The sequence below is a fragment of the Garra rufa genome, chromosome 4 (assembly GCF_049309525.1).
Source record: "Garra rufa chromosome 4, GarRuf1.0, whole genome shotgun sequence".
Classification (NCBI taxonomy): Eukaryota; Metazoa; Chordata; class Actinopteri; order Cypriniformes; family Cyprinidae; genus Garra; species Garra rufa.
This window is the reverse complement of record NC_133364.1, coordinates 45,688,321-45,713,888: the sequence shown is the minus strand read 5'-3', so window position 1 is coordinate 45,713,888 and position 25,568 is coordinate 45,688,321. Positions and strand designations below refer to the sequence as shown.

At 42.6% G+C, this 25,568-nt stretch overlaps 1 protein-coding gene across 2 annotated transcripts; it reads left to right on the top strand.

Annotated features, from left to right (window-relative positions):
* On the top strand, positions 1-22,348 carry LOC141333559 (epidermal differentiation-specific protein-like). Of its 2 annotated transcripts, none has more exons than XM_073838599.1 (4): positions 1-65; positions 19,131-19,225; positions 19,334-19,522; positions 21,271-22,348. In XM_073838599.1, the coding sequence occupies exons 3-4, from the start codon at positions 19,402-19,404 to the stop codon at positions 21,714-21,716; spliced, it is 567 nt and encodes a 188-aa protein (XP_073694700.1). In that variant the 5' UTR covers positions 1-65; positions 19,131-19,225; positions 19,334-19,401; the 3' UTR covers positions 21,717-22,348. The 2 variants fall into 2 exon arrangements, with proteins under 2 accessions (XP_073694700.1, XP_073694701.1); XM_073838600.1 differs by having other exon boundaries at positions 19,331-19,522.
* The last annotated feature ends 3,220 nt before the right edge of the window (positions 22,349-25,568 follow it).

The following is a 25,568-nucleotide window of genomic DNA, read 5'->3' as shown; positions in this document are numbered from 1 at the left end:
AAGAGAACAAGACACACCTGTTATACATCATCTTGCAGAAATCTTCAGCTTCCGGATCTGTTCAGGTTTGATTTTTCTACATTAACATTTATTCATTTAGCAGATGAGCACAAGATGCCAGATCTATACGGTAATCATTTTCATTCCCTAGAAATCCTTTTTATCCCATATATTGTGAATAATAAATACAAACAAAACTTTTTTGGAATAACCCACTTCCACTTTACAGGTGGATAGTTACTCGAGTTAAATGGATAGCGAAAATAAGATTAATCTGGCTAAACATCCCAACAACGATTTGCAGATCATGCAGGCTATATTGCGTTAGGACCATATCTGTACGTCTATACGATCTCTATATGTAGATAATATGCAGTTCAAAATTGAAATAAGAGGTTCAGGAAATCGACATAAGAACCTTACATGTAACCTTCATTTCATATTCATTTCATATTAGGGATGTCACAATACTCAATATAATATTGAACCGTTCGGTACGACATCCACGGTTCAATACGCGCTTGTGAATTGCGGTTTTTCGGTTTTGCATCTAAATATCTTCCTTTTTTTTCTCTTGGAATTTGCTGTATGTTTGCCTACGATTTCATGTGCTGAAATGAGAAAACGCGTCCCCTCTTTGAAAAAAAATAACGCAACACGCAGAGCATCTTCCATTCTAATGACATGCAATGATAAGCCTTTCTAAACCTGTTGTCCAACAAAAGTTATAAAAACAAGTCACAAAAACATTATAACTTGTTTTTAATTCACAACATCAGTCGAGTGTTTGAAATAACTTCCTTATGTTGTGATCTGATGTGGATTCTCATCACAGAATGAGGCAGATGCTAAATTCTAAACTCATATTCAATGTATGTCGAATAGCAATGGCTTATGAAAATACCCGAGATGGCTTGAAGAACACAGATAAACCATATATTATTGCAGACGAGTGTTTATTGTCCTTAGATTTCATCATTCAAAACGTTTACCGTTATTTCTTGTTTTTAATAAGTTACAGCAATAGCGATGCTTTTATCCATATTAGAGAAGCTGGAACGGAACGTTATTAGCGCTACTTCTTTGATGCATATCACATGTTTTTTTTATGCACAAGGGCGCCCTCTGGCATCCAGTATGAATGAAACCCATTCTATTTTGCGTAAAAATCAAAAAAATTATACCTCTCTCAAAAGAAAAATTAAACTGACACATACTAAACCACACTTTATCTAGTGTGCAGATGTTTACAGGAGTATTTTGTTAATTTGTTCCAAAAAAACCCACAATGAAGTGGCAAGATATCAGAACCGAACCGAACCGAACCGAAAACCGTGGTTAAAAACCGAGGTACGTATTGAACCGTGGACTAACTGTATTGTTGCATCCCTAATATATATATATGGGTGATTCTTAGACTATGGGCACTTTTATGTACTTTGGTCATATTTTTAAAAATACATACAATTTTGGACAAATTCCTCTTTATTTGTCAAGCTAACAATAAAACCAACCTAAAAATTTTTTACTACCTTTCTATTATGATTTTTTCATACTTTTCAACCTTCTTATAGGTGTCAAAATCAGTGTTTTCTCCTTGTCGCACACCCAGACTTTTAAACTTCAACAATGATAATAGAGTTTAAAAATATGACTTATCTGGTAACTATTAATGTACCTGAATTAAGCACTAGTAAAATAATTAAAATACATTATAGTGTTTAATGTGAGACCTCTATCAATATTTCTTTTTATACAAAATATAGCTGTCGCACAGTATTGGTGTCATTTCCACCACAGCACTGTAATGTATCTTTAAAAAGTTTGTGTGAAAGATTTTTTAGGTGGTTTCAATGGAAATGTTCAGGGACATCAGAGCACATGTTGGACATGGAGGGAATTTAAATTTTCATCAACAACAAATGAAGAAAAATCAAAGTAAATATTGCTTGATCAGTGAATATATTTATTCTACGTCATTTCCACCACATACTGTACCATCAAGGGTGTTATTAAAAAGCTAAAAATTTTAAGTTAAATAAGAGTATTTTACATACACAAAATGCTAAGTAATAATTCAAAGCCAGTCAGTGAAGCTATCTTCCATTTTTTCACAAAAAACTACAGAAATGTCATTTCCACCACAGTCATTTCCACCACACTGCCCTCTGTGGTGGAAATGACATTTATGGTTACAAAGTACAATTTTTATGGATTGTGAAAATAGATTTGCATGATCTGCAAATGTTTCAATCCAGAAACAGTCATGTTCCAGCATAGGGATCAATCTTTTCTATATTTACCTTAATTTCTTGTCATTTCCACAATACGCTGTCATTTCCACCACCACCATGTCATTTCCACCACACACACATTTTTTAAAAATATTTAAAAGGTTCTTATCACACATTAAAAAATTATCCACAATTTATGAACCATGCTCTACTTAATATAAAAACCAAAGTTATTCTATTTTTTAAATAACAGCTGTATATTGAGATGCACATTTGTTCATTGCAGGTCAAAAATAAAAAGTAAAATATTAACTATTTCTCTTGTAATCTAAGTTTGTCCTCTTACAGACCTTAAAACTAGACAAATTATTTAAACTTATGAGACTGTTATGTGACTTTTGAACAAATTTTTTTTCTTCAAATTCTCAAGGCTAAAAGTGCACCTAGTTGAAGAAACGCCCATATATAGTGTTGGGAGTAACGAATTACAAAAGTAAAAATATTACAGTAGTTTATTACTTTTTGCTGTAACGCGGTAATATAAGGAATTACTAATACGCCTTGGGTAATACTATTACTCGTGCCAATCTCAGTAACACAAGTTAAAACAACATATTTTAACTCAAAATTACTTTGTGAATTAAATTTTGCTTCAACTACAAATACCACAGTAAAACTATGGTTACTGAGGTAAAACCATGGTAAATGTTGTGGTTGTTGTGCTTCAACTACAAATACCACAGTAAAACTAACTAATTTGAACTCACACGCTTTCATTTTAACACATGACGCAGAAGCACCAAAATAAAAATAAAAAAATGATCTCATTACAAAAGAAAAGATTGTTGCCTTTCTTACCTGTTTGAAGGTGTATATGCATCAAGTGAACGGAGCAAACCGAGCCTCGCTGGTGACGTCACTGCCGTAGAAGATGCTGCGTGCTATTTGTACGCATCTGCTCTCCACAGAAGTTAATGGGAAGGATTGGCGTATCGTATGCACGCGAAATTGGACTTTGGCGTATATATTACACGCAATTGGAAAGTGTAAAGCCATGTTATTTATAAGCAAATTGATGAGAACGGGTTGATAATTTCTAGTTAACGTGTTCAAATGTATTAAGATAACATTGACCAAACAAAAAGGTGAATAAAAAAATCTAGATGCTGGCAAAATTTGGTTCAACCACTCAATGTTTTTTTTCTCTGGCCCAGCCTGATCAAAAGGAGCCCAGTTGGATGGAAACATGCCCAATCTGGCAACACCGTTCCTGGATATCAAAACTTCATGATAAAATGCTAAAGCAAAGAAAAATGTTGTCGTTTTTGTTAACACTTTACAATAAGGTTCATTCGTTAACTCCTTTAGTTATGAACTATGAATGAACAATACTTCTACAGCATTTATTAGTCTTCCTTAATGTGTTAATTTCAACATTTACTAATGCATCATTAAAAAAGTTGTGTTTATTATAGGGCTGTCCCCGAATAGTCGAAGATTTGATGCATCGATATGTGGAGCCTGATTCGACCACCGATCTCACAGTCGAATCTTCGCGGGTGAAACGAGCATCATACCATTTTGGCAATATGGAGGTGCTCAATGTCTAATTGCACTCAGAACTACTGGTTTTGTACGGTTATATTAAGTTATATACAGCCTTTGATTATTATAATGCAGTAAAAACAAAAGTGAAAAGAAAGAAGCGTTCAATAAATATTTTTAACGTGTTTGTGGATAAATACAACCACCCCTGTGACAGATTTAATTTTCACTTGCCCTGATCCATGACGAGATGAGGACCATCTTGACGGCAGGGATTAGGTGGCGATCACACCGAACGCGTTTTTGCTGTTGGAGGCGCCTCTTTTGAATGGTTTTCTGTTGGCAGTGAGCGTTCTGCGCTCTGTTTATGTGCCCCCGGCGCCTCGCGTTTCCGCCGCCTGCTGCACCTCGCGTTTTTGCAGGAGCGCTCTGAGCGCATGGAGTTGAAAAAAAAAAATCAACTCTGAGCGGAAAAACGCCCATCGTTATTCGCGTTCTTTTCCATTGTCCAATCGAATGAAATGAGGTTAAAGAGTTAACTAAAGTTCGGGAGCAGGGCCACGCCTCAACCAATCAGTCTGTTCCCCGTCAGCTATTTATGCAGAACTGACCTTCTCTGAACCGTTTGTCTCAGTTTCTCGTTCGATTCCTCACCATGGATCCCGAGCTGCAGATCAACCCCTCTGGCTCAGACGACGACCTATTTGGAAATAAGTCTCCTCTGCCCAGAAAACCTTCTCAACAATCCTCACACAGCCATTCCTCACGCAGTCAACCTTCCGCATTGGCTGCGTCGGCTGCGTTCCGCCGTTCAAATTCCCCAAACAAGCGAGCGTTCCCACACAAGTTCACTATCCGAGGTTTCTCCAACCCCGACTCGATCACGCTCTCCACCGCACACAAGATCTTCTATCCGGGATCGCCATAGATCCCACAGGCACGGAAGCCGTCGCGATTGCTCATCTCACCATCAGAGCCAACATCCATCCACCGGCAGTCCTCGCACTCGTGGTAAGTCTCCCGGACGGGAGAGTAACATCAAGCAATGGACCGTGGCTCGTCTCCAGCGCGCTCTTAAGGATAAGGGCATACATTTCAGCTGCACGGATAATAAATCACGACTATTTCAACTTTACACAGCATCTACGATCACTCCTGTAAACGTAAACTCAGAACGCTCAACTCTTCCGGTATTCCCACGGAACCCACCTAGCGTCACTCGTGACGTCATCGCCCAGACTCGTCAACGCCCTCAGCACGTAGCATCTGCGCCATCTAGCGGCGACCAGACGCAAATGCCACAAACAATGGTTCCTTCAACCTCAGAACCCTTAAATCGGGTTTCCTCAAGGAATCCTTACTTCCTTACACATGACGCCACCGCACAGCCTCATCAACGGCCTCAGCTAGCAGCATCTGTGCCACCCAGTGGCAGTCAAACGCAAATGCCACAAACAACGGCTCCTTCCACCTTCGAATTATCCCAGATAATTTCATCCTTTTTCTCATCCTTATGTTCACAACCATCCCCAAATCCTAACACTTATTCATCCTTCCATCCCACCATCCATTCCTCTACCCTTCCTTCAGCCGTTACCAACACAACGGCTTCTGCTACATCTGGTTCTTCTCTAACTAACCCAAACCTTGTTCCTCATGCAGCAAACTCCGGAATCATCCCCACCAGTGGATCTTATGCAGCAAACCCCGTATTTATTCCTGCCATTGGATCTTACGCAGCAAACCAAGTCCTCAACGCAGCGAACCCTGGAATGTTTCCTGCCAGCTGATCTTTTCAATCTCCTCCTATTCCTTCTGCTTTTCCATCTAATCTATCCCTTTATCCCTCCCCCACCTACCCTATCCCCTCCCCTCCCCAATACCCCCAAATCACGCAATTTAACAGCAGCCATTATACCCTGGCCACTGCAATACCTCCTCATCGGCCAGCTTCATCAGTCCTTCGACCATCCCCCGTCTCTCCAGCCTTACGCCTGCAAATCCTTTCCGGTAACTACATAGATCTAGCCCACCTTCTCCAGCCATCTCTCATAAATATCAGTCAGCCCAGAGAACTGCAAACCAGCCTTGGCATCATGCAGCTTAGCCACACAATAAATTCTCGTTCTAAAGACCTCACCCCTACCGAATTAGCCCTCGCCTTCTCAATTTATAGAGACATAATTTGTTCAGTCTATCCAGACAGAAGGACCGAGCTAGACGACTATCTTTCTATCATTCTAGACATGGCTGTACGCTTTGGAGGGACTGGCTTTTATAACTACCATGTTCTTTTCACCACTCAAGCAGCAGGTCGGTTACAGCAGTTTAACCAAGGGACATACTGGGGCACCCTTGATGCCGAACTTTATTGTCGCATCTTTGCAGCCCGTACTTCAGTCTCCTGCGAGCTTTGTGGAGCCCCATCTCACCCTGCCTCCATGTGCACAGTCATCACTTCCCTTAACCCACAGCCGTCTTCTTCACGCAAACCAACCGTGTTTAATAGATTGTCTTCAGCAGCACCACCTCCTCCTATAATTCCTAAGCCCCTCGACATACATCCCACAGTCAACGTCCCAATTCCCAAAAGTATAGATAAAAGAGGACGGCCGATTCTATACCAAGGAGGCAGAATGGTATGCAATAATTTCAACCATCTCGGCTGTTCCCTTTCCAACTGCAGACTCTTACACGTCTGCTCCTTCTGCGGCGGCGCCCACGCTAGGAATTCCTGCCCTCACAACCCAACCACTCTACCCGAATGACTACTAAAGTTTCTCGGCACACCAGTTAAGGTAAAAGCCCTAGCCACTGTTTTATTAGACCACCCTGACAGAGAGTTTGTAGACTTCATTATTAGCGGATTCAACAATGGTTTTCATCCAGGTATTGCAATAAAGCCAGACACTTCTCACATCTCCCACAACCTTCAGTCCGCTCTCTCGGAGCCAGACATCGTTGACGCATTAATAGAAAAAGAAGTCCAAGAAGGATTTATGATAGGCCCATTCAAAGCACCTCCTTTTTCCCCATTTAGAATCAGTCCCATCGGCATCGCCACCAGAAAATACTCTGGGAAAAAGAGATTAATAATCGACCTTTCTTCCCCTCATGGAACATCCATTCCCAGCATTAATAGCATCATTCCAGCCCCAGACTTCTCCATGAAATACGCATCCATCGACCAAGCAATCACTCTTATTTGTAGGGCAGGCCACGGAGCATGGCTCTCAAAAGCGGATATCACCAGTGCTTTCAAAGTTATGCCCATCCATCCGGATTTCTGGTGCTTTTTTGGGATATCCTGGAAAGGAGCTTACTATTTCGCAGTACGCCTTACTTTCGGCTGTAAAAGCAGCCCCAAGATCTTCGACTCCCTCTCAGAGGCCTTGTGTTGGATTCTCATCGATAATCACAAACTTTCCTATTGTTACGTGACGTGCTGGTTTGACGAGACGGGAAGCAGGATTCCAACAATAATGACTTTAATTAACTTCTTGAAATGAACAAGAGACATCCACACACAAGGTAAACATTATAAATGACCGACAAAGGACTAAACTCAAAGACAGACTTATAAAGGGGAACTAATCAAGAAACACAGGTGATACAGATGACACTAACGAAGACTAATCATAGGGCTAAACCAAATCAACACAGAGACCGGGGAAAACCAGAAGGGAGAAACCAAATGACAAACAGTGCAAAACAAAGGCAAAAGGCATAAAACATCAGGTGACATGTAACATTACCTCCCCCTCCCGGTAGGCGCGTCTCGCGCCGTGACGGAAACACCGGGGAGGGAGGGCGGGCGCCCTGGAGGCCGACACGGAACCAGGATAGTCTAGGCGGGGAGAGCCTCCAGGGCGGATTAGGGATGCAGGGCAGGTCAGGGGGGTCAGGTGGCCAAGGCCGGACAGTTAGTTCAGGTGGCCATGGTGGGTCAGGTGGCCAAGGCCGGACAGTTAGTTCAGGTGGCCATGGTGGGTCAGGAGGCCATGGCCGGACAGACAGTTCGGGTGGCCATGGTGGGTCAGGAGGCCATGGCCGGACAGACAGTTCGGGTGGCCATGGTGGGTCAGGAGGCCATGGCCGGACAGACAGTTCGGGTGGCCATGGTGGGTCAGGAGGCCATGGCCGGACAGACAGTTCGGGTGGCCATGGTGGGTCAGGAGGCCATGGCCGGACAGACAGTTCGGGTGGCCATGGTGGGTCAGGAGACCATGGCCATGTAGACAGTTCAGGCAGCCATGGTGGGTCAGGAGGCCATGGCCGGACAAACAGTTCGGGTGGCCATGGTGGGTCAGGAGACCATGACCATGTAGATAGTTCAGGCAGCCATGGTGGGTCAGGAAACCATGGCCGTGTAGACAGTTCAAGCGGCCATGGCAGGACAGCCCTCGTGGCCTTGGCCTCAACCTTCGGCCAGGCCACGTTGGCTAAGGGCCTGTAGCCCCCCCCCAAAATTTTCTTGGGGAAATTTGCTGGTTCATACGGGGGTTCTAGAGGAAGCTCTGGAAGAGTCGGCTCTGGCGGGAGCTCTGGAAGATCCGTCACTGGAGGACACTCTGGCAGGCTGGACTGGGCCAGCAGAGGCTCTGGAAGACTGGACGTAACCAGCGGAGGCTCTGGAAGACTGGACGTAACCAGCGGAGGCTCAGGAAGGCTGGGCGTAACCAGCGAAGGTTCTAGAAGGCTGGACTGGGCCAGCGGAGGCTCTGGAAGACTGGACGGGACCAGCTGAGACTCTGGACGGCAGAACAGGACCAGTGGAGATTCTGGCGAGAGGATTGGGGCCGTGAACTCCATAGGCAGAGGCATATCCATAATGTCTATATCGTCCTCTTTGGCCGGGCACTCCGAAGCATCGACCATCTTGGCCGGGAGATCGGGAGCTGCCGTCATTTGGGCCGGGAAATCAGGGGCTGTGGCCATCTCGGCCAGGAAATCAGGAATTGTGGCCTCTTCGGACAGGAAATCAGGAAATTCGGCCATCTCAGCCGGGAAATCAGGAAATTCGGCCATCTCGGCCGGGAAATCAGGAAATTCGGCCATCTCGGCCGGGAAATCAGGAGTTGTGGCCATCTGGGCCGGGAGATCAGGATTTGTAGCCATTTCGACCGGGAAATCAGGAATTTGGGCCATCTCGGCCGGGAACTCAGGAGCGCTGGCCATCTTGGCCGGGAAATCAGGAACATCAGCCATCTCGGCCGGGAGATCAGGAACTGTGGCCAGCGGTATTGGGCTGAGGAAGGCTATGGAGCTCTGGAGGATCGCTGGGTGTTCAGGGTGAGGCAGGCGGTCTGAACTGTTGGATCGGTATGCAGAGGCTCTTGGCATTGGGTGAGCTGGTGCGATGGGATGTGTTTCTGAGGGGGTTGGACGTTGTATCGGACTGTCATTCTTTATTAGTTCTATCTCAAAATTGGAGCAGTTATAATAGAGAATGGTATTGACCAATTCGACAAACGGGACATCATAACCAGAGAGATCGCAACGAATTGTTTCTTCGTCCAACCCCAACAGAAACACAAAGCCGAAGGAAGCGTCGGACCAGCTCACCTGATGGTAAAGCTCAAGGAAATCCTCTACATACCGCTCCAACTCCCGACCGCTCTGCCTCAAGCTCCACAGCCGTTCCTCAGCACTACGGTTTTGGTCGGTCATTCTGTTACGTGACGTGCTGGTTTGACGAGACGGGAAGCAGGATTCCAACAATAATGACTTTAATTAACTTCTTGAAATGAACAAGAGACATCCACACACAAGGTAAACATTATAAATGACCGACAAAGGACTAAACTCAAAGACAGACTTATAAAGGGGAACTAATCAAGAAACACAGGTGATACAGATGACACTAACGAAGACTAATCATAGGGCTAAACCAAATCAACACAGAGACCGGGGAAAACCAGAAGGGAGAAACCAAATGACAAACAGTGCAAAACAAAGGCAAAAGGCATAAAACATCAGGTGACATGTAACACCTATGTCCTTCACCTTCTCGACGACTTTCTTATCGTTACACCTCCATCCACACCTCCTCACTTAGGATTGTCTACTCTCGTCAAAGTCTTTTCTGAACTGGGCGTCCCTCTTTCAAAAGAGAAAACTCTAGGGCCATGCACTTCCATAGAGTTTCTAGGCATCACCCTAGACTCCATCACTTTCCAAGCATCTCTGCCTCTTGAGAAATTACAACGCATGTCATTGCTCCTTTCAAACTATCTTCTAGCAGATAGGTGCACAAAGCAACAGCTATTATCCCTCCTAGGCCACCTTAACTACGCCATCAGAATAATTCCCCAAGGGAAATCTTTTCTTTCCCACCTACTATCAAAAGTAGCAACAATCCCCTCCCTTCACGATAAGGTCACCCTGGATGATGGCTGTAAGATGGAAATGCGCCTCTGGCATCAATTCCTGTCTTCTTGGAACGGCATATCCTTCTTTTATAATGACTACGTTACACAGCCAGAAGACATTCAGCTGTATACAGACGCAGCACCATCCGCCGGCTTCGGCGGATACTACAACGGCCGTTGGTTCGCTTCCAAATGGCCCCCTGAGTTTAGCCATCTTGTTCAGCATTCAGACTCGCCCTCGTCCGCTCTTCACAAAATGTATCCCGTCATTATAGCAGCCATCCTTTGGGGGCATGAATGGTCCAAACACACCATACTTATTCACTCGGACAACTCAGCAGTAGTTGACATCATAAATAAAGGCAGATCTCGTTCTCCCGCTATCATGCAGTTCGTCCGCAGGCTGACGCTAATATCTGCTCAAAACCAGTTCCTAATCCGAGCCGCTCACATTCCGGGGTACCATAATAGTATAGCTGATTCCTTGTCTCGCCTTTCTTTTTAGAAGTTCAGGATCTTGGCTCCAGAGTCAGAGGTCCATCCCACGCCAGTCCCACCGTTTTCTGCCACCGTCTTCAACTAAATTCAAATCTAGAAGACCTCTCACAGGCTTTGCGTGAAGCCATCCTCAACGGCCTTGCCCATAGTACTCTCTCGGCATACCTAACCGGCTGGAACTGTTTTAAGGCTTACCACTCCTTTTACCGAATTCCATTTCCTCTTATGGATGTTTGGTCCATCTGCAACTTTGTCACGCATGCTCATTCCAATCTAAAAATCAGAGTCTCCACTAGGGGTGGGAAAAAAAATCGATATTGCAATATATTGTTGTGCTCTCTGTCGCAATAAATAATCGATACACTAACGGCCAATATCGATATTTTATTACAACACAAAATGATTAATTTACCCGTTGTCACTGTCACTACCCAATATCTACCATTCTGTTCGCGGGGGGCGTGGTTCGAGTAAATAGGGGTAGAGTGGCAGAAGCAGCGGCCAGTGAAGAACACAAGTTATCTAACAACAACAGAGAAGAAGCGCAGAAAAAGTGAAGTGAGAAAAATGGCGGAAAATAACGAAAAACAAACAAAGACGCCCCCGCTAGTTGAGCATGCTGATCAGTTACGCCTGTTTCACACATACTCCGTCTGCAGTGCTTATGCGTTGAGTATTTTTTTTCCGCACCCATGTTAACGGATTAGAGCGTTCACACTGCACGCGGTTGCTGTCCGGCAGTACGTCCCAGAAGCGGTGTGCAAGTGCATTGAATAATACGTTGTTTATAAAACGTGTTCTGTGTGAAAGCAAAACGAGTCCGTGCTGCTTCTGCATCGCACACGGACTATATACGCACTGCAGACGGAGTATGTGTGAAACAGGCGTTAGTGTTCCTCAAGAAGAATATGTCTTGATGTGACCACTGTCCAGGTTAACATAAAGCACTTTACAGTAACTTACTACTGACGTTTCAGTATCACGGTTTACACATGTTAGTTAATGTTTATGTTGTTTTTTTAATGTTCAGGCACTTTTATCTGTCTAGCTGTACAGCGTTTACATTTAAGACCAGGAGGCAGTGAGTTATTATGCAAATGCATATTTCTTTGCACAGTGTTGAAAATGTTGTCATTAATAAATGCTTAAGATTTCCTTATTATGGGTATTTTTTTCTTTTTCAGTCACATATATCGTGATATATCGTTGATGAAATTTCTTCCAATATATTGAATATCGTAGATATCGCGAATCGTGATATTATCGATATCGTGGGCCACATATCGTCACAGAATTGAATCGTGAGTTACCTGTATCGTCCCACCCCTAGTCTCCACTATTCAGACTTATTTGTCTGGAATCAACTTCATCCACAAACTGGCAATTGGTGAGCAATGCCGCTCAATTTCCCATTCCCACGTTTCTAATGCTCATTAAAGGTCTTCGGAAACAAGAACCAGCCACTATAGCTAGACGCCTACCATTAACATCCGATCTTCTGAGCCAATGTATTCATACGTTACGCTCAGGCTACATGAGCCCGACGATAGACCGTACATTAGAATGCATGTTTCTCCTCGCATTCTTCGGCTTCCTGAGGTGCTCAGAACTAGCCCCTTCGACTTCTGTATTCAATCCTGCCGTCCATCCCAGCCTCTCGGATATCTCCGCTCATACCCCAGATTCACTCATCTACACTCTCAAGAAAAGCAAAACAGATCAACTTGGAGAGTCATTTCCTATTTACATCTTTCGTCTCAACTCCTTCATCAGCCCTTATGAGCCGCTCTCGGAATACGTTCGTTACAGATACGCCAATAATTCTTCCCCTGAAGAACCTCTCTTTCTCACAGAAAACAGAAAATTGGCTACAAGATCCTGGTTTAACAAGCACTTCCAAAAGCTTCTTAGCATCTCTGGCATATCTCCTAAACATTACTCTTTACATTCTTTCCGGATTGGAGCAGCCACTACTGCCGCCAGCGCAGGCGTTTCGGACGAAACCATACAAGTTATGGGTCACAGGTCGTCCGAAGCATACCGACTCTATATCCATAACAATCTTAACGATCTCCTCCAAGCTCATGCCCACATTAGCTCGATCAAATCTTTGGGGGTCTTCTAATAACTCTACATACGATCTACAGAGACGAAGCCCCCACTCTGAGTCTCCCTGGACAAGACTCCCCGATCAGCCAATTCAGAGAATCCTTACGACCTTTCTATTCCTATTTCCTTCATGTCGTCTTAATTAATAAAGTGTCAAATGCATAGTTGTGGCGTGGTCCTTGATAGTGAATGGAGAGGCGGGTCTTCTGTTGTGGTGACGAAAGTTTACCGTCGCTTAAAAAGTCCGGAGACTGCAAGAAATGGAGGAGAAACCTTTGGTGTCTATCGTGGGTAACCAGGAGCTGTATTATTTAGGGTTTCTGCTAATATGACAGTTTACTTAACAGCAAAAAACTACGATTTTAGCGCGTTCGCGCTATAATCCTTTGATTTGACTGACAGGACAGCTGTTTTGGTCGTTGCTTAGTAAAAAAGGCAGTGCTGTGAGCCTCGCGTTTTTAGAACTAAAAGATGCGTTCTGTGTTTTTATTTAAACCTAAATAAGTTTGTCTGTCAGTTGGCAGGCAGTTTTGGTCGCTTTATTAAAAGTTGTTGCTGTGTGCAGTGTGTAAAATAAAATAAAAAATTGTTTTACCCTCCTGCTGACTATAGTGTCGTGCCCCTCCCAACCCATTCACACACACACATAGGCCTAGATCAGGGATTCTCAACCGGTGGGCCGCGGCCCACTAGTGGGCCTCAGTGATCCTCCAGGTGGGCCGCGAGATGGCTAAAAATTAATTTAAATATTATCCTAAAATGATCAAAGCACGCCTCTTTCGTGTTCTGTGATGGATTGCTTTGGACTCGGCGCAGTCATCGCACTGTTAAATATAGACTGAACGGCGGCTCAAAACTTCTAACTGATGCACGCAAGCGTCATTAGATAGCTCCCCTCATTTAATAATCACTCCGCTCATTATTTTCCGCTCCCGCTCCACTCTTCGCATTGCTTGTGAATAAGTGTTGTTCACCTAAAAATATTCAGTATCTAGAAGGAACAAACTAATTCCTTTTGAACTATAATTTACCGCTCATGTCTATTGCTGCCCGTCATCATAACCTTCACATTCTTTCTGATTTGCGTGATCCATCTCTATCAAGCTAAATATGTTTAACATGTGAATTCTTGCTTAATATGCAGTAATATTACGGACAGTTGGCGTGAATTGTTCTCATGATGGAGCGCGACTTTTAAAAAATCCGCTCCTCCCTCCATTCAGAATCACACCGCTCCACTCCGTGCTCCGCTCACATACTCTGCAAGGGACGGATTTTTTTAGTCCCGCGCCCGCCGGCTCCTGCAGAAATCAATGTAGGGATGAGCGGGGCACAACCTAATGCGGGGTTAATTGTAACACACGTGGTTTAAATATTTCCACACATGCTAGCATAACCAAATTTACGGTGTTTACTAGTTGCCATAGCAACACTATGCAGAGAAAAAAAGAGCGCCAGAATTCAAAAGCCTTTTGAAGATATCGCTGAATATTTATTTTACCATAGTAAAAGTACATTTCTGGCTGAAGTAAACTTTTCGTTTCAGTTTTTAATATTCATTTAAAATTAGACAAATCTGCTATTATTTTAATCTCCAATTTGTTATTTATCAGTTTAGATGGTTTATTAATGCTTCGCAAACCAGCAGAAGACACTAACCTGTTTTAAACTCCAGTCGCGCAGCTGGGGAAAGATGTAACACTGTGTTACAATATTCCCCGCTGTTATTAAACTATGCTATTCTGTGACATTAGCGGTGCAGTTTACACGATTTACTACTAAGGATTTTGATAAGATACCTCAAGAAACAGGTGAATAAAGGCTGACAATCAATGTTTAATGTTCAGAAGTTATTATTTCAAGTCATGTAAAGCATTTTGGCTGGTTTATGTGTCTGGTGTTCTATGAGAGCTGTGTGTGGAGGAGTGGAGTGTTCTTCTGAATGTCTAAATGTGTTTCATCTATCTGTCCACATTGTTTTGAACTACTGCACAGCTGTGTGTTGCGATCAAAGCCGTTCAAAGCATTGTTGCGATGTATTCATTTTCAAACTCCAAAATTCGATTATTATTTTTTTTTTTAAAACGTCATTACTTCATTTGAAAAAGTTAACATGTATTTTACTGACAAAATATTTTAGTTTGTTGTGTATATTTATTTAATTCGATCAGATAACATTTTAAGCTGTCATATGGTCGTGTTACAATGTGCCCCTCAGATGTTACACCCCACCTACGGGGCATGTTGTCACGTTTCACTTCCTTTCTTTTGAGGCAAATAACGAAAAACGTATACATTGTAAATATGAAACAAAGCGATATATTTGTACTAGACAAGTGTGAAAATAACGTGGATAAAAAATTGTACTCTGAACCCCACGTGGATTTACATAAACCGCGAAATTCAAAAAGTGTTAGGTTGTGCCCCGCTCTCCCCTATGTTATTTCGTCCGGCTCCGCCCGCCACATTCATGTTTTGTCCCCCACTCCCGCCAGCAAAAGCCCGCATAAAAGTAACCTATACCCCGTGGGAAAACAGGTCTCTACTTCATCTCTTGGCTGCATGAAACAAATCCTTGTGCTAATGTGAAGGTATTCCGCTATTGATTCACAAACTATTCATGGTTTCGGGGGTCTGATCCTTATATTTTTGTGTGAAATTTCAAAATATTTGCATAGTTGTCAAAATGAATGTCTTGTGAGTGTTTTATTATGAATGCTCACCCATAGAGGTGGATCTTGTAAAGGGTCAGTGGTGTTTATGCACATATAAGCACCAGCATCAACAGATTCAGAATGGATTTGCTGTATTTTTCATTTGTATGTATATTTTATAATGGATGCAAACAGTAGATATTCAGTCAGTCCAGTTCAAATGGACAGGTTTAGTGAGTGGAATTTTGGCATCTCCCTGTTGTTCTGTTTGGCAGGTTCACTTACTTAAGAAAAAGTACTCTGAAGTTGTAAAGAATGTCTGAATTAAAGAATACAGGAGCTTTAAACCTGTATATGTATATATATGTTAAAAAGTTAGAACTGAGCAGAGGGTTTTCTTTTAAATTCAGCTTTAATTTAAAGTTTGTTTGTTTGAGTTTTTTTATAACATGCAGTAGAATAAGGCAAAAAAAATGTTTTGGTTATTAAAAAAAGGTTTAAAAAAAAATGAAATGAGAAAATGTCAGGCATAGGAGGGCCTTGCGAAATTGACCCGAGAAGGAGGTGGGCCCCGGCGCAAAAAAGGTTGAGAACCCCTGGCCTAGTGTCATGATCGGAGCTGTGGGTCTCCCCTCAGCCTCCTGAGGTCGCCGTTCACACTGCACTTCTGATAACATTCACCTGTCCTTGTCGTTAACACTGATTACTCACATCTGTTCACTATTATCCGGTCTTTAAATACTCTCACATTTCTCTCCTGCTTCATGTCTGCATTGTCTTCTGTCTTGTGTGTTATGTTTTGTTCTGCAATCCCTAGCCTTTGACCGTGTTCTTGATTTTGTTATTTTGTGTTTCAGTTTATGTTCAGTTTGTGCCGTGTTGGCCTTTTGGTTTATGTTTACTTGTGTTTTGTTTGATTAAAATATCCTTCCCCTGCATTTGGACCCAGACCTCCTTTGTCTCACGTGACAGAATGCAGACATCACCTATGGGTCCAGCGGGGAGTAATTTTTTTTTCTCACTGAGGAGGCGGCGGCTTTTGAGGCGGCGTCGGCCGCTCGATTCGAGGAGGTGATATACCTCCAACTGGCCGAGATGGAAGCATGCAGGGCTGAAACGGCGCGACTGCGTTCCCGCTTCGCGGTTGGAGCGGAATGGCTTTTTGGTGGGAAGGCGGAAGGGTCCGTTGTCTCCGCTCCTGTGACCGCACCTTCTGTTCCTGACGCGGCGGCTTCCGCTATCTCCCTTTCTGACGCGGCGGCGTCCGCTATCTCCGTGCCTGACGCGGCGGCGTCCGCTATCTCCGTGCCTGACGCGGCGGCGTCCGCTATCTCCCTTCCTGACGCGGCGGCGTCCGCTATCTCCGTGCCTGACGCGGCGGCGTCCGCTATCTCCGTGCCTGACGCGGCGGCGTCCGCTATCTCCGTGCCTGACGCGGCGGCGTCCGCTATCTCCGTGCCTGACGCGGCGGCGTCCGCTATCTCCCTTCCTGACGCGGCGGCGTCCGCTATCTCCGTGCCTGACGCGGCGGCGTCCGCTATCTCCGTGCCTGACGCGGCGGCGTCCGCTATCTCCGTGCCTGACGCGGCGGCGTCCGCTATCTCGGTGCCTGACGCGGCAGCGTCCGCTATCTCGGTGCCTGACGCGGCGGCGTCCGCTATCTCCGTGCCTGACGCGGCGGCGTCCGCTATCTCCGTGCCTGACGCGGCGGCGTCCGCTATCTCCGTGCCTGACGCGGCGGCGTCCGCTAACTCCCTTCCTGGCGCGGCGGCGTCCGCTATCTCCGTGCCTGACGCGGCGGCGTCCGCTAACTCCCTTCCTGGCGCGGCGGCGTCCGCTATCTCCGTGCCTGGCGCGGCGGCGTCCGATGTCTCCGTGCCTGACGCGGCGGCGTCCGCTATCTCCGTGCCTGACGTGGCGGTGTCCGCTATTGGGCCTGACGCGCCGTTACACGGGCCTGGCCCGCCATCCCTCCCCCTGACTTGCCTTCCTCCGTGCCTCCTCCCTCCAGACTTAGGGAACGTCTGGGAGCCGTTCCGTGGGGAGGGGGTACTGTCATGATCGGAGCTGTGGGTCTCCCCTCAGCCTCCTGAGGTCGCCGTTCACACTGCACTTCTGATAACATTCACCTGTCCTTGTCGTTAACACTGATTACTCACATCTGTTCACTATTATCCGGTCTTTAAATACTCTCACATTTCTCTCCTGCTTCATGTCTGCATTGTCTTCTGTCTTGTGTGTTATGTTTTGTTCTGCAATCCCTAGCCTTTGACCGTGTTCTTGATTTTGTTATTTTGTGTTTCAGTTTATGTTCAGTTTGTGCCGTGTTGGCCTTTTGGTTTATGTTTACTTGTGTTTTGTTTGATTAAAATATCCTTCCCCTGCATTTGGACCCAGACCTCCTTTGTCTCACGTGACACCTAGATGATTCGACTATCGGTCGACTATAGAAAGATTCGAAAATTCTGATTCGACTATGAAAATTCATAGTCGGGGACAGCCCTAGTTTATTAACATTAGTTAAAGCACTGTGAATTAACATGAGCTAACAATGAACAACTCTATTTTTATTAACTAACATTAACATTTACCAATGGAACCTTATTGTAAAGTGTTACCTAGTTTTTTTGTAGTATATTTCAAATAGTTATTAATCATTTACTAATGATATGATTATTTCATGATTTACAAAAAGATTTTTGGATGTTTAAATTATTAGTTTATTATAAACAAAAGTCCCACTTAAGTGGTTTAAAAAAAATCACTGAGAATTTTGACTTATTGCATTTATTCTAAATTTAAAATGTGAAACATTTGAAATGAATTACAAATACAATGTACTTACGTGGAGAAAATATGTGTTCATTTAAAGGAACACTCCACTTTTTTTGGAAATTTGCTCATTCTCCAATTTCCCCAGAGTTAATAAGTTGAATTTTACCGTTTTGAAATCCAATCAGCCGTTCTCCTGTTCTGGCGATATCACTTTTAGCATAGCTTAGCATAGATCATTGAATCCTATTATACCAATAGCATCGCGTTCAAATTTGTCCTATTTAAAACTTGACTCTTCTGTAGTTATATCGTGTACTATGACTGGTGGAAATGCAAAGCTTCAATTTTCTAAGCCGATAAGATTAGGAACTACACTCCCATTCCGGCGTAATAGTCAAGGAAGTCTCCTGCCGTAATAAGGCTGATGCAGGAGCAGTAATACCACGCAGCTCCTGTGCAAATGCTTAACTAGCTGGGAACTCATTTCTGATAATACTCCGCCTGCTTCGGCCATATTACGGCAGCAAACTTCCTTGACTATTACGCCAGAATGGAAGTATAGTTCCTAATCTTATCAGCCTAGAAACTCGCAGCTTTGCATTTCCACCGGTCTTAGTACACGATATAACTACAGAAGAGTCAAGTTTAAAATACAACAAATATGGAAACTCGTTGGTCATTTTTGAACGTGATGCTATTGGTCTAATAGGATTCAATGATCTATGCTAAGCTATGCTAAAAGTGATATCGCCAGAACAGGAGAAAGGCTGATTGGATTTCAAAACGGTAAAAATCAACTTATTAACTCAGGGGGAGTGGAGTGTTCCTTTAAAGTATATTATTATATTATATATTTTTTCAATGGCAACTTACTTGTAAATGACTGTGCTTTTATCTTGGGGGATGAAATACTGACCCAATTTTCTTTGTACATTTCTTTGTAGATTACTTGGAAAAAGAAAGTGACATTTGTTTTTCATTGAAAATTGAAAAGAAACTCATATTCTTGAGAGACTCCACCTGGTTAACTGGAAAAAGGGTATGAGGATAAGATATTTCATAACTTCGTCAACATCCTTTTTGGTAGTTTTGTGCTTTAAAAGGCAACTCTGTGCACCAAGTCACTCACATTCTCTGTTCCCAGCAGATCTGCAGGAAGCTCCTTCAGAAACACTTGTCTTCTCCAGCCTCTCTCTCCTCCAGTCATCATTCAAAATGAACAAGATCATTATATTTAGTGAAGAAGCCTTTAGGGGCAGAACAGCTGAATTCAAGAATGATGTCCACAACTTAGAAGAAAATGCCTTCAATAAGGGGCGTCGCACCCGTTTTCGCGGTGAGAGGGTTCAACACCCACACTTTTTCTACAGTTTTCCCGCAGTTTTGAATAAACGCCTTTGCATTCGCTCCTCCGTTTCTCTGGCCGCTAGTAATGTGTCGTTCGCGAACGAGCCGGCTCTAAGATCCGATTCTTTGTAGCGAACGAGAAGAGGCGACCAAAGACTATAGAATACCAAAGACATGTCACTCGTGTAGTTTTGAATGGGGAAAAATGCAACGGTCATCATGGCCGCGAAGCTCCGCCTTCTTAGTGAAAGAGCCAATCGTTGATTAGTAAAGTCAGCGCGTCACTGCAGCTGCAGTTTGAAGTCCTGGTTGCTATAGAAACAGTCGGCGCTCTAAGATGTGCGTTCAGTACTGCGCATGCGCACTGGCTCATCTAGCCAGAAAAATAAGCTTTTTTTTTTACGCTATTAAAGCACAAGGAACTATATTTATTAAGGCAGTTCTTGTTGGAATTCTTTGGAGATTTCAAATATGAAATTTAATCGTATGTTTGGTGAACAGTTTTGGAGAATTTGATGTTTCCCCATTCAAAGAGATAGAAGCTGCATTTGGATGGCCGAGAGGCGTTTCAAAAATGGCCGCTGAGTGACATGACTTGTCTTAAAAGAACTTTGAGCCAACTCCCGTTGGGGAGAGCCGGATCTTCTGCCGTAAGTAGGGGCGGGGCTTCATTGGGAGAAAGTGAAAAAATGAGTGAAAAACGAAAAAGCAGCAGCATCTGTATTTCAGAGATGTTGATTGAAATTGAAATTCAATTAAATTCAAATTCAATTCAATGTTTTTTAATGAAAATAAGGAATTAAAAAGTTGCTTACCAATACACAAAACATTCACAACTGATAAATTGGGCTAAAATAGAAGGGAGAGTGATACTAGAGTGATACTAAATAAAGAGCCATTTGGGAGCCGAATCTTTGAAAAGAGCCGAACTTCACATCACTACTGGCCGATCTGTGTCTACGCTCGCTTCAGCTCTTCTCTCCCCTCCCTCTCAAACATGACACCGGCTGCTGATTGGCTGTTCTGCCTTAAGTCTTGCCTGTCTTGGTGTGTTAGATTTATCGGTCGCTCGTGCAGAGGAGGCGGGAACTTATTGTTATGATTATTTACATCTCCGTTTTCCAGGTACATTGAATTTTTATGCTTTTGAGGTTTTAAAATAAGCTTGATATATGTTTGGGAAGATGTTCTGTTTATGTTTTGTTGACATGTCGAATGTTTTGTGTATTATATTTCGTTTTTTAGGCTAATGGCAATTGCTAATTGGGACAGTGTTCAGTAGCTAACTTAGCTAAACTCGGTTATGTGTGTGGCATGCATTGCATAAAATAACTGTTTGTCTCTTGTAAGGAGATCAGAAAGAGCACTTCTGGTTCTTTTAAATGAGATATAGTTGGTCATATATTATTTGGTCAGTTGTTGTTGTTGTTGCTTGCATTTATATATGCACATAGTTAATATTTTTGTTCTGATTGTATGAAATGTTGTCTGTATATTTGGAGTAACAAACTAATTTCTCCCTGAGATTATTTAAGCATGTCTGATTCTAAATCTTTAGCAAGCCTTGCAAGTGTGTTCTGAGTGTGTTTTAGTATCACTCTAGTATCACTATTACTCATTTAAATTGAAAGCTTTTTATAACTTGTATGTTAATACCTTTTGTACCCTTCTGTCATTGCATTCATAATTTTTATTGTTAACAATCAAACCACATTCATCCCCCACACTTTTGAAAAGCTTGCTACTCTCCTGGCTTCAATGATGTCATCTCGTCCGTGAAAGTCGTCGGCGCACCATGGGTAGCATATTATGGGAAGAATTTCACTGGAAAGCAGCGGTTGTTTGAGGAAGGAGAGTACGCCACCCTTGAAGACAAAGGAAGGTTTTCTTCTCTCAGGATGATCACAGATGACCTGGAAAACCCTAAGATCACGTTGTTTGAGCACGTCAACTATCAAGGAAGGAAAGTGATCCTGCACGAAGAAACCAATCTTCACAACATCGATTTCAGCAACGTCGCTTCCTCCCACAAAGTGAAAGGTGGTGTCTGGGTCCTCTACGAGCACATCAATCGTCAGGGTGCCCAGCTTGTGTGTTTCCCTGGGGAAAAAGTCCCTAGCTATATTCCGCTCTCCTTCAATGATGTGGTCAGCTATGTGCGTCCCTTGCTGCCGAAGCCATAGACAGCATCATTCAAAGTGTGTGTTTTTGCAGCTGAATATGAACTGGAACCTTATTGGAAAGAATGAAGCGGGTGCTGGGAAATGACTGATCTTGACAAGAAACAATGACCGTGACTCCAACAAGTCTGAAAAAAAAAATAATAATCAACCTTAAAATATCTGTACGAAGACATATTGCACATGTTTATTAGGGATGTGCATCTCCATAACTGAGGCCGATGCGATATGCATCTCGATGCATAGCCAACGATACGATACATTAAATATACATGAAGTTTAAATACGATGCAGTGCAATCCGATTTCGATTCGATGCAGTATGATGCAATGAAACAAATATGATGTTATACTATGTAATAATAATATGATGTAATTACTTGGTGGAGGATGCAGCTGCTTTACCTCTGCCATGTTAATCTATGCTCAGGGGTTCTCAACCTTTTTTACACTGGGGCCCTCCTCTTTCTTGAGTCAATTTTGCAAGGCCCCCCTGTGCCTGACATTTCCTCTAAAAGTGTTTACTTTTAAACCTTTTTGATTAACCAAAACATTTGTTTTGCATTTTTATTCTTCTACTGCATGTTATAAAAAACCTTAAACAAAGTTCAAATTAAAGCTGAATTTAAAAGACAACCCTCTGCTGAGTTCTAACTTTTTTCACACACACACACACACACACACACACACACACACACACACACACACACACACACACGTATTACATATATATATATATATATATATATATATATATATATATATATATATATATGAAATGAATTAACTATTTTGTTGTCTGATTAGGCACAGGAAAAGGAGTAAGCAGACAGTCATCACAAACTATTTATTCTGAGCTCTTAGATTTCCTAGTTTCTATGAAAGAAATAGGTTCACATGATGTTTGTCATCATTGGGTGATGTGTTAGAGTTCTGATTGAGGAAACGGTTACTATGCAGCAGGACAGTAAAACTAGAAAGGTTTCTGTCAGGTTAAGCGTCACACACACACACACACACACACACACACACACACACACACACATTTCTAGTCCTGACCTGATGAATTTACAGTTAAAGGAGTGGTTCTCTTTCAGAACAACAATTTACAGATAATTACAGATAATTTGAGATAAACATTTCTGTAAATTTCTGTAAATTAAATGGTGCCCCAATATTTTTTGTCTACCGAAACCTTCGGTCATTTTCTTAGAAAAATATATTTTTATATACCTTTTAAGCACTGAAACCCGTCCAGCACTAGCGTTGTAATGCGCGTTCACGCCTCTTCTCAGCAGTTGGAAATGGCTGGCATTTTCCACACTTGCACCACCATCTCGTCTCGTTTGAACGCGGTCTGCCCGAGGCTTGTGCCGCCGCCGCAGTATTCTCTCTCTGACAGAGTTCATCGTCTGTGTATTCCGGCTCAAAAAGGTAGGGATCTGTAAAAAACTCCATCTCATGTGCTCCTCCAGCTGCAAAGTCATCCGACATCATTGTACTTTATGTTGTACCTTGTTGCTAAAGAGTATTTGATTGCGTTGCACTTACTTCTCTCTTCTCAAGTTCGCTTTGTCAACACTGGGTTTGTAGATTCACATACGTCATGTGTGACCTTTCGACGTGAGTACGTAGAGTCGCAAACGTGCATTACACCCAGTGTTTACAAAGGGTTCGCTGCGTTACGGTGCACAGTGGATGTAGTACGTAGAGGCATGAATGCACATCACAGCCCTAGTGCTGGACGAGTTTCAGTGCTTAAAAGGTATATAAAAATATATTTTTCTAAGAAAATGACAGGACGTTTCAGTAGACAAGACCCTTCGTCGGCTGGGATCGTTTACAGCCATTTGAAGCCACATTTAAACTGCATTTAAACAGCATTTTGAAGATTCAAAACTCGGGGCACCATTTAAGTCCATTATATGGAGAAATTTCCAGAAATGTTTATCTCAAAAAAAAAATTTTCTTGACAACTGAAGAAAAAAAGACATAAACATCTTGGATGACAAGAGGGTGAGTAGATTATCTCTAAATTGTTGTTCTGAAAGTGGACTACTCCTTTAAGTTCACACACACACACACACACACACACACACACACACACACACACACACACACACACACACACACACACACACACACAAACACACACACACACAAACAGAAAACATAACTTAACACTAAGGAAACTACACTTGACCTCATAACCTGCAGACCAGTCCTAGAATTACAAAGACTTTACCTAGATATCACACCTATGATTGCAAGATATCTGTTAAAAATCACTACATTTGGAAAGGATCTGCTGTGTACAAACATCTGAAAACGTCTTTAAAGGAACACTCCACTTTTTTTGGAAATAGGCTCATTCTCCAACTCCCCCCGAGTTAATAAGTTGAGTTTTACCGTTTTGAAATCTATTCAGCCGTTCTCCTGTTCTGGCGATATCACTTTTAGCATAGCTTAGCATAGATCATTGAATCCTATTAGACCAGTAGCATCACGTTCAAAAATGACCAACGAGTTTCGATATTTGTCCTATTTAAAACTTGACTCTTCTGTAGTTCTATCGTGTACTAAGACAAGTGGAAATGCAAAGCTTCAATTTTCTAGGCTGATAAGATTAGGAACTACACTCCCATTCCGGCGTAATAGTCAAGGAAGTTTGCTGCCGTAATAAGGCTGAAGCAGGAGCAGTAATACCACGCAGCACATGTGCAAATGCTAAACTAGCTGGGAACTCATTTCTGATAATACTCCGCCTGCTTCGGCCATATTACGGCAGCAAACTTCCTGGACTATTACGCCGGAATGGGAGTGTAGTTCCTAATCTTATCGGCCTAGAAAATCGCAGCTTTGCATTTCCACCGGTCTTAGTACACAATATAACTACAGAAGAGTCAAGTTTTAAATACAAGAAATATGGAAACTCGTTGGTCATTTTTGAATGCGATGCTATTGGTCTAATAGGATTCAATGATCTATGCTGAGCTATGCTAAAAGTGATATCGCCAGAACAGGAGAACATCTGAATGGATTTCAAAACAGTAAAACCCAACTTATTAACTCGGGAGGAGTTGGAGAATGAGCCTATTTCCAAAAAAAGTGGAGTGTTCCTTTAAGAAGGCAGTTTCACATACACTTTCAATCATAAAAGTCTTAAAGACATATCATCTTACTGATTGTGTTTTTAATGACTTTGCAAAAGAGGAGAAATTTTAATAAATAAATAAATATAACAAGAAATTGATTATTCACATAAGTAAAACAAGTAGAATCGTGTTGTAAATGTACATTAATTGAACAAAAAATTTAAATATAAAAAATTATAGATTTGATACTAATAATTGTGGAAATGCATTATCATATGCATATAATAGATATCAGTGTGTAAACGGGACTTTTATTTTGCTGTGGTGATGTGTCATAAAGCTGCGCCTGCTCCTGCATCTGTTGTGATTCGGTTGAAGGTTTGTGGTTTTAAAGTTTTTAAATCAATGCAAACTGTTCTGTCCACTTAAACGTTTTACAAGCTATGAAAAATAGATGAATCAAGCTTAAATATAACGCTGTAATGCTTTAACATTATTTTGTGAGTAAAAAACATCCTCATATTAATAACAGAAAATGTGCGTCTCATTTCGCTCCCTGTAAGTTATGTGAATCAATACATCGTTCAAGTTCAGGAAAGGAGTGAGATAAACTAATAATCCGAGTCATCTGAACAGAATCATTCGTAAAATGATTCAGTGATTCGAATCAGCTCATGCTGACGACAAACGAGAACAAACACAAACCTGTATTGACTACTTTTCCAAACCAACTGAAAATGTTTTCATGAAAGTGTGATCTA